This window comes from Chelonia mydas, chromosome 2, assembly GCF_015237465.2.
Source record: "Chelonia mydas isolate rCheMyd1 chromosome 2, rCheMyd1.pri.v2, whole genome shotgun sequence".
Lineage (NCBI taxonomy): Eukaryota > Metazoa > Chordata > Testudines > Cheloniidae > Chelonia > Chelonia mydas.
In genome coordinates, this window is record NC_057850.1 from 239,162,785 (window position 1) to 239,179,823 (window position 17,039).

The 17,039-nt window shown below is 42.4% G+C and overlaps 1 protein-coding gene across 2 annotated transcripts in view; it reads left to right on the top strand.

Moving 5' to 3' along the window:
- ADARB2 (adenosine deaminase RNA specific B2 (inactive)) overlaps positions 1-17,039 on the top strand; it is a 427,219-nt gene that overhangs the window by 381,849 nt on the left and 28,331 nt on the right. For both annotated transcript variants that reach the window (XM_007054124.3, XM_037891015.2), the window contains one exon: positions 14,144-14,312. In XM_007054124.3, coding sequence (XP_007054186.2) covers positions 14,144-14,312 — 169 coding nt within the window. The remainder of the gene's footprint in view (positions 1-14,143; positions 14,313-17,039) is intronic.

The window sequence follows — 17,039 nt, forward strand, 5'->3', positions numbered from 1 at the left end:
AGGGTATACATTTAATTTGAGCCTCTATTATGGTGTTTTTTAAAAGTTTCCATACAGCTTGCAGGTGCTTCACTTTTGTGACTGTGCCTTTTCATTTCTGTTTAACCAGCTTCCTTCTGGGGCCTACAAGAGCAGGCACTTGAACGTAGGTCTCCAAATCCTATGCTTGTGCCATAACCAGTGGACAGTCTTTCCTCCCTCCTCCAACTACTGTTTCACACACTCTCATGTTGACCCTTCTGCATACACATTGCTGGGGATCAGACGAGTCTGTGACCACCTCTCCTTTTCCAGTGCCCCCTCCCACTTTGTTTTAGTTGTGCCTATTGTACAGACAGCTGCTATTGTCCCTGGACCTAGTGACTATGCTTAGGGCAGTATCCTAGCTCTATTGTTTGCAACATACTCCACTGGTTTATACAGAATACGGTGCATACATTACACCTTTCACCACCTGGGAAACTACTGAATAATCGAATTGGGCCATTGATGTGTCTTGCGGCTTCTTTGATTTGTTAATTATTTTCATGAGCCTCCTTTGAAGAAAAAGGAATCACTCAAAAAAAAAAAAACCTGAGTCAGTGAATCCTTAACTTCCCAAACTCTCTTCCTCCAGCAAGTTTTTGCTTCTCTGGACATCTTTCTTCCAAAGTGTGCACTCTCTCTCTACATGGATTGACACAGATAGATAAAATCTGCCCTAGGGCTGTCTCCACTCTCCTCCCCTGGGCTGCTTTTCTATCTCTTGCTAACATGCCTTGTGCCATTGACTCCTTGATAGCCCAGCTCCTGTTTTATCCCCACTCCCTTTAGGTCTGAAACACACCATTGCATCTGCTCCATGGGGTCTTCCTCCTGCTTGTCTATTAACCTACAGCTGTGCTGGAACTCTGATGCACACAGATTCAATAGAGCTCCAATCTGAACTGGATCCACATGCAACCATATGAGCTGGGTCATTGAATTTGTGGGTAATTTAGAGGTGTGATGTGAATTTTTCAGTGGGAATGGGGAAGGCGAAGAGAAGAGCACATGGAAAGACACAAGCACATGAAACCTTGAATTCATATACTCCACAGATGGAGTTGTGATTTTAACAACTCAAGGCTTCAGCTGCTGATCTTTTTACCCCATCTGCAATGAAAATGCAAGCTCAAAGCTCTGTTTCCTCCCATTGACTGAGCTGTTCTAGAGGAAGCAGCCTGGCCAAACCAGCCCTGTTAGAGTTAGCAGAACTAACCCAAACTTTTGTGGGTTCAGGTTTGGTCACCTGGGGGACAGACATTGCATCACAGTATGATCCCCAGGTCAGGAACCCAACCTCAGCACAAAAGCAGCAGAAAAGGACCAGCCTTACCAGGAGGCCATATAAGCCAATCCGTCTTCCAGAGAACTGGACTCAAAAGGCAGTGATATCCATGGCCCATCACTTCTCCATGTAGATGTTCATTTACTCTCCAGGGAAAAGTTCCCCAAACACAGCCTGTTCTAAGCTGACATCAGGATGTAAATATCATCAGCTCGCGATGCTTCGTGAGCCACAACCTGTGTCCAAACTTTTTGGAGTTTGGTCAGTGTTTTCAGAAATGCATGAGAAAAATTGTCAGCCTCTCCTCTACTGATCCCAGCTGCTGTTTGAATGGTCTGTTCCAGAATAGGCACCTTTTACTTTTGTAGTGCTATTTTCTGCTAGTAAACATTTGTTTCTTGGAGAGGAGGGGAGGAAAAGGTTCCCATTTCAAGACAGAACATCTAAGTAGCAGCTCACCTCTCTGATTACTGATTAGGTACTGTTCAGTGGTAAAAAAAAAAAAAAAAACGAGGTTCTTTATGGATTGGAATATACTACCCTCAGGGCAATCAATGTATAGGTGGGACACAGTCATTTTAGGTGGGGAACTATTTAGTCTTAGCTGTACACCTGCTCAATAATGATGGGTACTTTTCACTTCTCAGTGCTTTGCTGTGATTGCTGGGCTGTTCAGTTAATTGGTGCTGCTGCTTTGGAGGCCCCACCCCCTTCACCCCCCGCTTCACTTCAAGTGTAGGTAACTTGAGTTAACTCTGCAGTGAAGATGTAGCCAGCACAGTATTCCCTGTAGTTAGCTCTCCCCGTCATTTGTGCCTGTTGTTCTCAGCTGGGAGCAGAAAATGACTTTAGTTTCTGGCTCAGAACAGCTGACCTGGCAGCACTGCAGAGCGTGGCAGCAGGTTAACAGCTTTGTACAGGCCTGCCCTCAGTCCTAAAGTAGCATAACAGCTCTGTACTGCTTGGGCCTACCTGCGGGAAAGTAAGAACAGGGAAGCAATACTGTAAAATACCTGTCGGCTTTATTATTGGCATTATCATAACCAAGGTAGCTCTGAAAGAGGAAGACTGCTGTCATTGCATATTGTGAGCTAGCAAGGAGTCATGGGCAGACAGACCTAATGGTCAGAGCCCGAGTCTGCAGGAGCAGGATGGATCTCAGTTGCACAGGGAACTTCCTGTTCTTGCGCTGGGTATATATAGAAGGACCCCCAGCTGTGACAGCGTCCCCCGGGTGCCACCTGGACTGTGGGACCCCGGAGCCCTCCGAACCTACCAATCTGTGATGGCTCTCACACTGTGATGCTGATGTCAAGCTACAAACCTCTGGCAGACACTGCACTTACACAGCCATCCACAGGCAGGGACACACCCAACTGAGTTATATCAATGATTTCTCAATCACTCATGAACCAATAATAGTAAGGCTCCAGCCAGTTCATCCCAGCTCCCCAGCCTTGCACCCCAGAACTGTACCATCTTGCACTGATCAGAAACGTGGCTGGTATAAGCTCATTACCTAGTTCGCCACTCTGTCAAAAGGGCAGTGGATGTGCAACAACCCTTTTTAACATGAGCTGATATGTCCCAGCACTGTTTTAGGCAAAATATAAAACAGATTTATCAGCTACAGAAAGATAGATTTTAAGTGATTATAAGTGGTAGGTGTAAAGGTCAGAAATAGTTACATTAAGAAAATGAAAAGTAAACACAGATTCTAAATCTTAAACTTGTCATATAAGCAAGAGTTGAATAAAACAATGTCTCACCCTGACAGGTGGTACAAACAGGTTACAGTTCCTCAATACACCAGCTAGGACTACCTTCCTGCCTGGGACCATCCTTCTCCAGTTCAAAGTCTTTCCCCAGTTCAGACATTCTTCCAGGTGTTGAGATGGGGCATAGGCTCTGACTCCATGAGTGCTCTGGGGCTGGAGCACCCATGGGGAAAAATGGTGGGTGCTGAGCACCCACCGGCAGCCCTCCTCTCTCCCCATCCCCCCAGCACCTCCTGCCCGCTGCCAGGCCCTGCAGATCAGCGCCTCCCCCTCCCTCCTTGCACCCCCACCCACCTCACTCAGCTGTTTGATGGCATGCAGGAGGCTGGGAGGAAGGGGGAGGAGCAAGGACGCGGCTTGCTCAGGGAAGGGGGTAGAACTGGGGACGAAGAGGAAGGGTGGGGGTGGAGCAGGGGCGGGAAGCGGCAGGGTGGGCTGGGGTGGAGTGGGGGCGGGGCCTGGGGAAGAGCCGGAGGTTGACCATGCCCCAGGATTTTGGAAAGTTGGTGCCTCTGAGATGGGGGAGTAGGGGGGAGAGGCCAAGTCACTTCCCCTCTTTTATACTTTCTTCCAGCTTGCTGGAAAGATCTTTGCTGTTAAGTAGGGATCAGGCAGTTCCTATTGGTCAAGCAGTCTCCATTGCCTCTCTATCTTCTCTAAAGAGTCTCTGGGATAATGGATTCTTTTCTTGATGGGTGTTGATGAGCCATTAACACTGTCTGGCTATTGATGGATACTCCTTTGTTGTAACTGAAAGGCTCACTGTGGGTGTTCCCAACATATTTCAGTAACACATATGGCAATGCCTCATAACTTCACATACAATGATAGTACATACAATCCAACAGGAAATTAACGTTCAACCGATCAAGACTTTTAAAATGATACCTCACAAGGTATACTTTGTACAGAAGATATCATAATCATATCACCATGGTGAATATAGAGGTTCCAGGGTGTGACTTTGAGGTACAGGGTCAAACCAGCACTCTACCAGTCAGGGTCCAGGACTGGTGTCCTCTGTCAGGGTTCAGCGTCTGCCTAGCAACTGTTAGCAGGTCTCTGGGTGACAGGTTAAAGTTTACTTGCCCCTAAGAGTTCTGTGGGACCAGGGTTTAAGACTTGTGGTTCCTGACACAAGGCACTAATGGGTATAAAGCATTCAGTATCAGATAGCCAGTTTAGGCAACTGTTATTATTACCTCATCTTTGCTTAGCCCAGTCACTGTAGCTAGTATTTTAATTTTTATTGGCTTGTGACTTTCTTGGCTACTGTTTGGTTTGCGGATTTTTTAGCAATATTATAAACAATATCATAAAGGAAGATTTCTTTTAGGAGAGAAAGAGAGAGTGTCTGTGTGTGTATGGAGGAGGATATGGAAGGGAGGGGATTCCACCAACTATCCTGGGTAGCCCCAGACTTTAGTTAAAGACAGTAAACTAGCATTCTGTGGACATGCAGAACCGATGTAATTAAAGTGGCTTATGATCATCAACATAACTTACGTCGACTTAAGTCTGTAGTGTAGACATGATTTGGCCAGAGCCTTAGAAAGCTTTCATGTAAAGCAAAATCTATTTGTCTGGGTCCAGGCAAGTTAATTTCCACAGCTATAATCAGATCCTAAGTTTAATAGAATGCTTGAATCACCAAAGGGAATTGCACTGTGTTTATTGATTCTGTTTTGTTTCTAGGTATTGCTGGTTTGTAAAACATTACATTCAGAAGCAATGTTCAGATGCAATATAATGGCTACATTAATCAGAAAAAGGCCACAGCTGAGAAGTCTGCAGAATAGTGGGAGGAATTTTCACACAGGCAAGCTATTTGTCCAAGTATTTGGCTGGCCCTGAAACAGTTATTTGTGAACTCATCTGGGGCTTCCTGCAGAGTGGATCAACAATATGCAAAACAGCTCATGACAAAGAATGCTCAGTCCCATCCCCCCAGGATTTGGGAATACTACTAGAGTCACAGAAGTGGAATGCAGGCCCTTTGCTAGATCCACAAAGGGATCTAGGTACCTATCTCACCCCATGTATTGTGTAGGGAGCCTGGGTGCCTAACTCAGGGCTGTGGATTCCACTAGGTGGCAGGAAGCCTAAACATTAGTTGTCGCAATGCTGCATTGAAGTCCCCTTTGTGGAGCTAGCTCCTCATGGACAAAAGGTCCCTTGACAAACATTATTCTTTTTGCTTTGATTCTAATGCATCTAGTCTGCACCATGCCATCAGGGTGTCTGCTACTGTCCAATCCAGGACATCCTGAACTCAACAATCCCTTTCTGTTTTAATCTTTAAAAAAATATATAGGGGGGTTAGTTTCTTCTTTCAGGATTTGCCAGTCATTTGCCACAGTGCAGAAGCAGTAAGAGGGTTGTTGTCAATCATCCAGTACAACACATTTTGACCAGTTTAGAAAGACATTTCTAGCATACTGGTTAAAACCCAGTGTAGTCTTAATGATGTGATCACACAAAGAGCCACATTCCATAGATGAACAAAGGCAGTCCCAGGCTTGAGTCCATGGCAGTCACAGTAGGAGTCACACCTAAAGCTCAGCAGCTGAGGCCAGAGGCAGATTGGTGTCTGGTGGGATTTTCAAAAGTGCTTAGGCGCACCTAAGTCCTATAAAAAAAAGACAGACATGATCTGACTGTTAATGCTTTTGAGTGGGAGTAAGAAACTGATGGGGTCTAACCCCAGCTCTGACACTGACTTCCTCTGTGGTCTCACTTAGGCTCTGGTTACCTCAGTTTCCACATCTGTAAAATGGTGATGAAAGTTACCTACCTCACACAACTGTGTGAAAATCAATTAATGCTTACAATAGAACTTTGAAGATGAAAAAATCTAGAGCTATGTATTATTATTAATTATAATAATAATCACAATAATAATTCCTAGATTTTAAGGCCAAAGGGGACCACTGTGATGAGCTAGTCTGATCTTCAGCATAACACTGAACTTCACGCCTAGAGGCCATAGAACTTCACCTAGTGATTCCTTCATTAAGCCCCATAACTTATAGTTTAACTGGAACATATCATGAGAGAAAGCCTTGGCCATGAAACCTGTAGACTCCAGGAATGCCAAGACACATAAGACTAGAGTTCGTTGTAAAATAGGAAAATTATTTTGTGAAAAAAATTCTTTTTCTGTTTCTCATGAAATTTTGCAGGATATTTTTATTAACATGTTTACTAAACTTGCTAGAGAACATTTTCAGTTATTGAAAAAAATCATGTTTTCTTAGTAAAAACTAGGGTTTTGGTAAATGAAAAATGTCTCTCATGATGTTAGTAAAAATATTGATGAAAAATAGCTCGGAAATTTTCACAAAAAATTCCATGATGTTAACGGTTTTACCAGAAAAGTTTCATTTGTTTATAAAAAGATGAGTCTTAGATGGAAAAAACTTTTAGATAGCATCCTGCTCCTGTGGTACTGTGATTAGGAGTCTTATGGGCCTCTAGCTCCCATTGACTTCTGCCTTGTTGGCACCACAAAATCCCCACATTCTGGATGTGCTCCATCTGAGAACTGAGTACCAGCAATTACGTTCAAAGCTGCAAAAGGATTAGTTGATCATCGGTGGCAACCATCTAATGAGTCTTTGTGACTAGCAACTAATCTCACAAAAAGTTAGCTCCTTCTGAGGCACAAATCCTAAACGGCAGCTAGAATTTTGCAGCTCCCAGAAGGCCTTTTGACGGATCTCCACACTTTGCCCCGCGGGGGCTGCTGCGCTTTCGAAGCGATGGTGCGGCACGTCTAATTTTAGATGAGAAGAGCAATTAGTAATTAAAAATAATAATCTTGAAGCATTCAAGTTGCACTTTCCTTGATTGGTATCTCCAAGCCACATGCACGGAATCTTAATTCCTCTGACAAATCTTGTGATTTCTGCTTAGATGTGCTAATACAATTCTCATCCAGAGCCGGGCTGGGTTCTCAGCACGGAAAATAATAATTATAGGTGAGACGAACCCCACCCTGACCACAACAATTTTCATTCCTCTGGGCCCTCAGAAATAATTTACAAGCACAATAGCCAACTGTTTGTGGCTTTGATGGCAATAATTTGTTTTAAGGGACCATTAAGTAGTAGTATGTATTTACCAGCTAACAGGCCCCTGAGGGAGAGTATGTGACATGACACACATTTCATAGGATAGATATTTCCCACAATATCATGTTTGGTCTCATAAGGATAAAGCCCCATGTGAGACAGCAGCTTCTTTAGAAGTTGTTCCAAAGACACGAAAGGCCCCAATAGTTAGTATAAAGTGTTTTTTCTTTAGCAGTTAGCTTCACTCTAACATAACTCCAGCTAGGATGAGCATTTCACATACGTTTCTAGCTTTTACTAATGTATGGAAAAGAAAAGACATTGGAACAGAACTGAGGTCCCACCCTTCTAATACTTATGTGTGAAGGCATTGTTTGATGTAACTAAATTCAGCCCTTTCAACAGATCACAGTCCCTGGTAATACTTTCCCATTCCTGGCTATTAGTCCTAAATATTGCTGACAGACCATACATGTCAAGACAAGACAAAAACCACAGTTCAATAGCAACTAATTTAAAACAGAGGAGGAGAAATAAAGCAGTAGTTTCCTGTTCTATACTTTTGGATGTTTATTCATGCTGATCCTCTCCCGTGAACATTCCCATCAATGTTTTTCTATATATGTGGTAGATTGAATTCCATTTGTCCAGGATTCACAGATAAGCAAACTCCCAGGAACTTCAATGGAACCAGGATTTCACACCTGAAACCAGGAGCAGTGGAAGCTCCCTAAAAGTGGGGGGCCACCGGTGCCTAAACTGTGGCCCTGCCCCCCATGCCTTGCCACCCTGAGGTCTCCCCCGCCCCCCACCCCTGCACCACCTCTTCCCCTGAGGCCCTGCTCCTACACTGCCTCTTCCCCCCAAGACCCTCGCTGCTCCTCTCTGCCCCCTCCTCACCGTCGCTCACCCTTACAGTAATGGAGCCATGACCCCCTGCTCCCCCCCTTGTTCCAATGCCCCTGCCTGAAACTACTGATAGATTAGAAATTATGGATCAAGTAGAAGGATTCAAGAATGCTCTCTTTAAAATTAGTGCAGAGCAAGAGAAAGATAAAATACCTCAGGTAACACCCTGAATAAAGTCAAGGGATTATCATCCAAAAACAGGATTTCAGCCAGGAAAGACAGAGAGGTGAGAAGACAGTAAAGGGTTTTATCTTTAGCTGATAAAGTCATGGGCCTCTTTTTCCTAGTAAATATTGGACTGATTTTGGGGATGATCCCCAAGAATCTCCATGAGCTGTAATAATGTTGTGATAAAGTTCTCGGCCTACATTTCAAACTTGACTAATGATATTGGGTGCCACAATTTCTGGGTGCCCAACCTGAGACATCAGAAAGGGGCCTGATTTTCAGAAAATGCTGAGCACCCACCATCTACAAATCAGGCCCCTTAATATTCTCTCAAGTGGGCAGCCAAAAATTGGGACACCCAAAATCACTCTTTGGTTTTGAAACTGTAGGCCTTTTTCCTCCTTATGTGCCTGTCTCTAAAGCAAGGCAAGATCAAGAACACCTGACCACGTCTGACATTCTAGCCAGCGAAGAGCCAGAGGTACTCATCCCTAGCAATCAGTATGTGTTATGACTCCAACCCCAATACAAGTGCACATAATACTATTGTACATTTATATAATAATACCTATATTCAGCATTATCTTTAACCTGAAGAGCTCAAAGTACTTTTCAAACATGAATTAGTGTTAATCAGAGATGACGTTACTGCCGCGCACGAAAAGTCATATTCTCCCATCTTTACATTGAAATCCTGAGCTCTGGTTGCATAGAAAAATGCTACCCAAGATGAGAAGGGGTGGCAGAACTTGTATGCATTTCTAATTACTATTGAACTACAAAGTCATTCATATGCTAGTACTGCTTTTTCCATCGCTTTGCTCCTAACAGCCTTTATGAAGCTTTATAAACCACATTGATGAATTGAGAGTCCAGCCTCCAAAAATGCAAGATAGGCTCCCAACCCCCACCCTTCTGGAGGAAAGAACAGCCTCCAGTGAAGCACGGAAATAGAAAATGAACCTCAGAAGCAGCCACATGTGAATTTCAGACAGAGCCTTACTTGTGTGATTCTGTTTCATCACCATCCATTTCCTTTGTACGCATCATCTATACATAAACATGGATTTTTTGTTTTGTATACAACTCATTTTTTCACATGCCCCTGGAAAACAACACCGGAGCAAGGCGTGCACCCCAAATTAAATGGATGTTAGGGCACTATTTTAAATGTGGGTTGTCTGTTTCAATTTATAGGACTGTAAGTAATACCCCTGCACCTTTTTATTTCCAACATTCTCAGAAGCTGTTTTTTATGTCTAATTTTACGTCTAGCGTACCTCATAAATCCACCCCAAATTATTTTAAAATTTGTACTCTCTAATTCTGGTTTGAATTGACATTTTGTTCTGGTTGAAGTGACATCCTCAGCTTCCTTCTCCCTCTGCAATTAGTTGAGATTAAGCAGTTGGAAAACCAGCATGGCAAAGCTCAGAAATGTTCAGAGTCACTGATGCTTTGATCACACTGAACAGGAGAGCAGCAATAGACTGTCATTTGTAACTTCAAGGTACATAAATAAATAAATCTCTGAGATATTTTTTAAGTGATCTGTGGCAAAGAGTGTTCCAGCAAGTGGCGTCACATTAATGTCTAGCAAGCAGTGTGCACTCCAAAATCAGTCCAAAACTTTAATGTAAAATAAAGGGATTCTTTGTTCAATATTTATATTTGCATACATGGCTTAATGATACAGTAAGAACTAAAACTGGGCTCATGTTCCAAAGATCAGATCCGTATCCAACCTTTAACAAAGATCAGGGTGTGGCTTTTAATAAAACATCGTTTTCTTAATACATGTTAAAGAGCAGCATATTGGAACATGTGTTTTGTTTATTCTGGTGAGGCAAACAACTTGGGACATGCAGCAGTGCACAAGGGTTTAGTCACACAGCATCCACTGAATTTAATAGCCGTTGAGCAGCTAAAATCCCTTATCAATTCTTTGGAAATGTATCCCAGGGTGAGTGTGCACAGGCAATGGCTGCCTGAATCCTATCAGCTAATTCTGTCTGCTCTCCCGCTCCCTAGGTAGAATTTGTATTAGAAAGTAACAAAGTTTGAAGATTGGGCCAGTCCATGTGAGCATTTGAAGGGTGAGATGTTTTGTGTGATCTCTTACATTTACTAAACTATGAAGATCTGTGAAAATCTGTTGCTAAATTACTGGTACTTCCAATCCAGGGCAGAAATGCCGTAAAAACAGCCATTCTCATAGTATTTTGGCCCTTCCAGCTCCAGTCCTGAAGAGCACTAGAAGGGACAAGCATGCACAAACATCAAGTTTAATGGGAAAAAGAACATTTTCCAAAGGTTTGGAGCCCACAGAACAGTTGGTTTTGATTTCAATTCAAAAAAATGACCAGCAATTATTGGAGGGGCTGGTTCTTATTTTCCCTGAACTAGATTGCTCCTCCTTAATTCTCTCTGTCAGCTCATTCAGCGATGCTTTGCCCCTGGCTAGGTAACATTTACTTAGCATAATCAAAATTATATAAATGATGGGATATTCCCCTTGTCGTGCAGTCACTAAAATCTTTAGGCCGCTGCATCCTGCCCCCCTCCATCCACCTTGCTAACGTTGCAGGCTTTGACATACAAGAGTGAGTAAAAAGGGGGGTAGCAATTTGGTGGCTGTTTTCAACTGCTTGACTATCAGAGTGAGAATGGAGAGGGGCTGTGGCATGGAAATTGGTGAGGGTAAGAGGAACCAGAGCAAAGTGGGAAGGATGGGGAGGGAAAGGCTGGGAAGAAAGAGAACACTTTTAAAAGGAGGCGAGGACCAGTAAACATGGAACCTATATGCAGGAGTTAATATAGATTTTTATATAAATAGACCATGCCAGACACAACTCTACTCTTCTTGCTGTTCTGGGTGTGCAGTCCCCCATACAGTGTTGTGTCTAAATTTTCTGTGATCATTTGGTCCTACTTCTGGTTGTGTTTGCTGTGGAGCAATGGTGCTGATTGTTTGTCCTGACTGGCCCAAATCCCATCATATCTGCCCCATGATCCAGTTGTTTAATGACAAAAATGCGGATGCTCACCTTTTTTTGGAGGTATGTGAGAAAAGACAGTTCACCTCACAGTCTCAAGAGACAAGTGGACCAGTTCTCAGACCACTCTCCCTATAACGGGAACACCAACTGGGCCCTATCGGAGGAGGCAACTTGAACAAAGAGAAGTGGTGGGATCAGAAGACAGGGTCGATGAATATTTTTGAGGTGCTCAGTTAGTGCTGTGATGAGCACCATAGACACGAATCAGAAAAAAACCCACAATTGCATCCCATGACAATAAAGACAAAATGTTAGCTGTATTGGGGGGGGAGGGGGGAATCATGCTGCTACTGGCATAGCATTTCCTGTAGACATAGCGTAGGCCGACCCTTAAAGAGCTGGGATGTATCAGAGCCTGTCCTTGGATTAATGATATTTTTAAAACACAAGAAAACGAAGAGCAAATGATCACAGGAGGATCGGCCGACGTAGCTGCTGGCAGGTCACAGCTGACACTGCTGTTCTACATGTGTTTGCTGCACTTGCTAATCCCAGTGTTCTGAAGCAATTTATTTTTCCATTGCTTTTTTGTAAACAATCCATTGGCACCAGCCAAAGTCAATCAATTGCTTCAACTCGCGCTAGCAGCACAGGATACACTGTAACAAAGCAAACACGTTGAAAAATGACAGGAGGGAACCGGGCGCAGCGAGGGAACGCGCACAAAGCCAGCTGCTTTCTGCCAGTGGCATGATCAGCCCAGTGACTTGTCACACCTTGATTTTATTTTGTGTGATGAACAAGGTCCATACAGACCTGAAACCTGCTATATACGTGTATATAACCAGGATAATCTTTCTTAGCAAATCCTACCTTTTCCATTGACACCTTACATGACATACTTGGTACAAGATTTGTTGCAATTCTATAACGGTGGTAACATCAGTGATATAAATGGTCATATTCAATCACACAGCTTCACACCCCAGTGCAAAACTGATGCAGGAAGGCGTGTCTAGAGTGCATCCTAGAAACTTCCCATTCTTAGTCTTGTATTATTACAGCTTCTAACCCAATATTAAAGGTATCAGTGTATAACAGAAATGGTTCATCAAAATCATCTCTGACTAAAGAGGCTTTCTCTTTGTAAGGTCCATTATGGAAGTAACAATGTTACAGAATCCCTTTACAAACCCCTGGTAATATTTGGTCAGATCTTTAGTGGTTTGGACATACTCTTGCAGGAGCTGCAGTATAATCCCTGCATGTTTCATGTGAACTCACCAGGAGCTAATGAAAATAGCTAATTTATCCATCTAAATCTGGCAAATGTTTGGGACCCATTTAACATCAACTCAATGTAGCTATTAATGTTCTTCACCATGCAGGTATCTGGCATTTAGCTCTGAAAGCAATGCGGGGCATGCCTCAGTTTCCCTGTTCATACAGCAAATCAGGTTTGCAATGGCTTTTCTGCTGTGCAAAGTTTTAAGTTTGTTTACAGGTGCTAGGTGAAATATCAGTCTCCTCAGGCTTTCTAACATGAAGTGTGTTCTCATGTAATACAACAGCATAACCGTAAGGGTTTCTAGCACAGAGTGTGTTCTCATGTACCACCCCTAACTTGTTCAAGGATTTTTCCAAAAGACCATGCTCACTGTACATTTGTGTCGCCTCTGGCTCCTCCATCTGACATTTGATGCACCAGGAACCACCCCGTTCCTTTGAGGGAAGTTCCCAGTGTGAAATGGACACCACACAAAAGTTAACACAGTCATAAGATGCATGAACATTTGGGCAGATTTACCTCTGGTTGCTGGGGAGATGTTAGTCCACACCCACCACTCCCATCCCCCGCCACCTGGCCTGCCTCATTTTGTTCCATCTATGTACAGAGCCCCGTTATAGACATAGGGGTGGCCAGAGCAGCACTGTGGAGATGAGCAGCATGTGAACCCTCTTTCACACAGGTGGGAATGTTAGATCTACAGGCCAAGGGGCTCCTCCATGCATTAAGGTTGATTTCCTTCCTCCCGACTTACAGATAAACCAGCCATCTCTGTATGATAATGGTAATGTTGCTAATGAATTTGCATGCGTACAGTAGCCTTACATCCAAATTGATCCAAAGTGCTTTACAAATTTGACTCTTTCATACAAACTACACACCTACAGGTTTCATTTTGCACATTACTGAAATGCAGCTAGCGCTGGGGTGGAGTGTGACAACTGTTTAACAGAACCTATCAACACCACACAAGAGTGTAGTATACCTTATCCAAGGGAAATTGTAGGGGGAATCTTAGGCAAACAGAATATAACTACCCACACTTTACTTTGTCAAGACACCAGGTTGGAAATTTGTAGGGACATCAATCCTGGACTTTAGTTTTACATCTCCTTCCAGGCTGTTTCTTCCATTAGCATGGTACCTAACATTATGCTTGGACATTGCTTCAGTACTGAGTCAGAGAGGAAAAGCACCACCCACACTGGGTCCTCAAAGCACCTGAGTTTGTCCAGCCAGTATCAAACTGGTCTGACCATGCTTAGCTTACAAGAGCTGAGACGGGCACTGCACAACATACTGGAGGGAATAAGAAATCAGAGGGTTGCTTAAAAAGCCTCTGCAATTTTTCAATACGGTGGTGACTGAAAATTATCTCAATGCATGTTGTGTTAAAACCACAGATTTATGTGAAAAGCTGACAGTGCAAACCACTGAAAATATCCATTATGCTTCTCTCATGGGCTGCAACCTTATCCAATTTCCTCTTTGATTTAAAGGGCTCCATGTGTGGTTCCATGATGCAAGCTGAGGTGTCACAGACATTTTCATTCATCTCGGGAGACAATTGTACAAACATTTAATTACTGTCTTTCTATCATCACTTTTTTCTGACCCAGTGAACAGTACCAAGCACATAGTAAGAAAGTACCGGGGGCATCTACGAACGAAGATTGAGTCTGGAGAAGGAACCATCCCCGTCCGATGCCATAATGCAGTTCAAACATGGGACGGTGTGTTGCTGGGAGAGCAGCTAGTCACAATGTCTTGCACAGACAAAATTGCCAGGTAATGTGAGCACCTAATTTATACATTATAAAACTGGTTGCTGTGTGGAAATGAGGTTGATGTCACAGAGGACTGTGACTACTGGTGGGGAATAAATAGCAGGTGCTGATAAACCCTAAGGAAACAATGACCCGCTTTGCATGTAAATGTAAGGCACATAAATAGGATGGAATGTAAATAGAATGTTTTTTTCCAAATTCTCCGTGGATCATTAGCTGCTCTTTAAAGTGTGACAAAAATATAAAACGTCTCTTGCAGCATTTTCACCAATCATATTTCTATATGCAAATTAAACAAAATCACCTCTGTGCTTATTGGATGATTTACCTCTGAAGTGGCAAACCAATCATAATTCAGATAAACTTATTTCATTTGCATCCTATTGCATAAAGTGCTCTAAATAATAAGAATGTTTATAGTTTCTAAAATGCAATTTCAAAACTCTGATGTCACCAGTGCAATATGAAGCTTTCTGATGAAGAATTAATCATGAAATATGATTTTTCTTCGCTCAGGTGACTGTGATGGGTGTTTTGTTTGTTTGCTAGCTCTACTAAGTAAATAGAATGTATATTTACTAAGGCCCCCACTTAACTTGTGATATTGCGAAAATTGCGGATTCCACAATATTAGACTTCTGATGCAGTTTTGACAGGAGCCCTGCCATGCACGGGGCTGATAGTGTGAGCCCCAGGCAGCCGACAGCATAAGGGCCCGCTCTCAACGCTGGTTAGTCAACAGTGTAAAATCACAGAAAAGAAATAATGGATTTAATTACTACAAACAATAATGTCCATTATTACTTTTCTGAAATTTTCCATGGCTTGTCACAACTCAGCTGCAATTTTTTGATCATCATCCCACAATTCAAGTAGGGCCTTATATAGACATATATTAATACAGAACAGTTGCCATTAAAAAGTCAACATTTGCCAACAATTATTCCACAGGGGCATGCAAAATACCACAGCTATTTCCCATTCTAAAGTTAGGGTACTACGTATTAGCAAATGTTGATTATTTTAAATGACAACCACTCTGTGTGCGTATATATTTAATACACATATGTAATTATATATAATTATATGTGTGTGCGTGTGTTATGTATATTAAATGTACATGCATCTCTACTTGTAAAATACATTCCATTGCAGCTATAAGAAATGTAAATATTATGGGTCAAATTCACTGCTGCCATTTTATGTATATGACTTCAATGGAGTTACATCAGAAGAGAATTTGGTCATAAATATCAAGGGCCAATGTGAGCACAATGCTAGAAAAATACTACTGTTTAATGCACTTGCCCAAATTCTGCTCTGAGCTTTTCCTGTGCAACCCATCTGAAGTCAATAGGGTTGTACAGGCAAAACTGAGAACGGAATTTGGCCAATAATGTGTGTTTTTCATCCAATCATAAAATAGGAGTGCTAACAGAACAAATTACAATGCATCAAAATACTCGCTCTGCAATAGGTAGATTAGTCACAAAATTACTTCTGTTTGCATGACAAAGAAAAGGCATCCTCTTCTGTAATATTTTCAAGTATTCATATAGAGATAAGAGAAAACTTAAAACTGAGAGTTTCAGCAGAACTCTCCCTCTACTTTCAGATACAACTGGGCTTTCTAAATCCAAACCCACACAGACTACAAAAACTAAACAAGTTAAAGTTTCTGAATTGAAATTTTGCAGTCTCTGTGGTTTTGAATGTCAATAGACAGTAAATTAAATATCAACTCTGCAAGCAGTATTATATTTGTTATTGATGGGAATGTCAGTTTTAATATAGACTCTCGGAAGCTGAGTTTTCTCCAGATACTTGTTCTTTTATCCAGTATTATATCTGCTTAGAGCTTTCACTGAATCTTTGTATACCTCCATGAAACTGATTGTTACCCTGTGACTAAATGGCATTAAACCTGTAAAGGAATATTACAGATTGCCATGTAATATTCTTACATTATCAAAAGAAAACTTAGAGCCTCCCCCTTTGCTATGCTCTAATTGTTGCTGTTATTATTATTTATTTGTACAGCACCATAAATGTGCATGGCACTTAGACAAAATACAGTATTCCCTGCTCTGACAAGCTAAACGAAGCTATAACTTGATGAATGACAATTACAAACACTGTAGATAGGGGTAAGGGAAAACAAAGGTAACATCGATAATACTTGTTGTTATCTGTACAGCAAGTGTTTTGGAAGTTGTGAGACTTACATGTGATACCATATCTCTGAAGGGCAGGCTTTATGGAACATGTGTGTTTTAAGGAGGCACTGGACAAAGGAAAGGGTGGAAGCATGGCAGATGGGGTGAGGAAGGGAATTACAGTGCATACTGGGCTGCTTGGAAGAAAGTCCTGGAGCAAGAGTGGGAGAAGGAAACATCGGGAGGAGTCAGTCATGAGACTTGGGTGAAGCAAAGGGAATAAGGGAGGAGTGAAAAGAGGGTACGGCACAGAGGTAGGTTAGTGGTCTGTTGTGAAGGATCTTGAAGATGAGGACATGAAAACTGAATTTGATGTGGAAGGTAAGGAGAAGCCAGCAAAAGGAAAGAGTGGTGACAAAGGATATGAAGAGAAGCTGGGTCTGATTTTTCCAGAATTTGGATGGCTCATAAAGCCAGGGATGCGGGGGGGAAGGAGGGGGCAAAGTAAGAAGAAAGGAGGATTGAGAGGAGCAATGTGGTAGTAATAGAGAGAGAACAAGAGAGCAACTGAA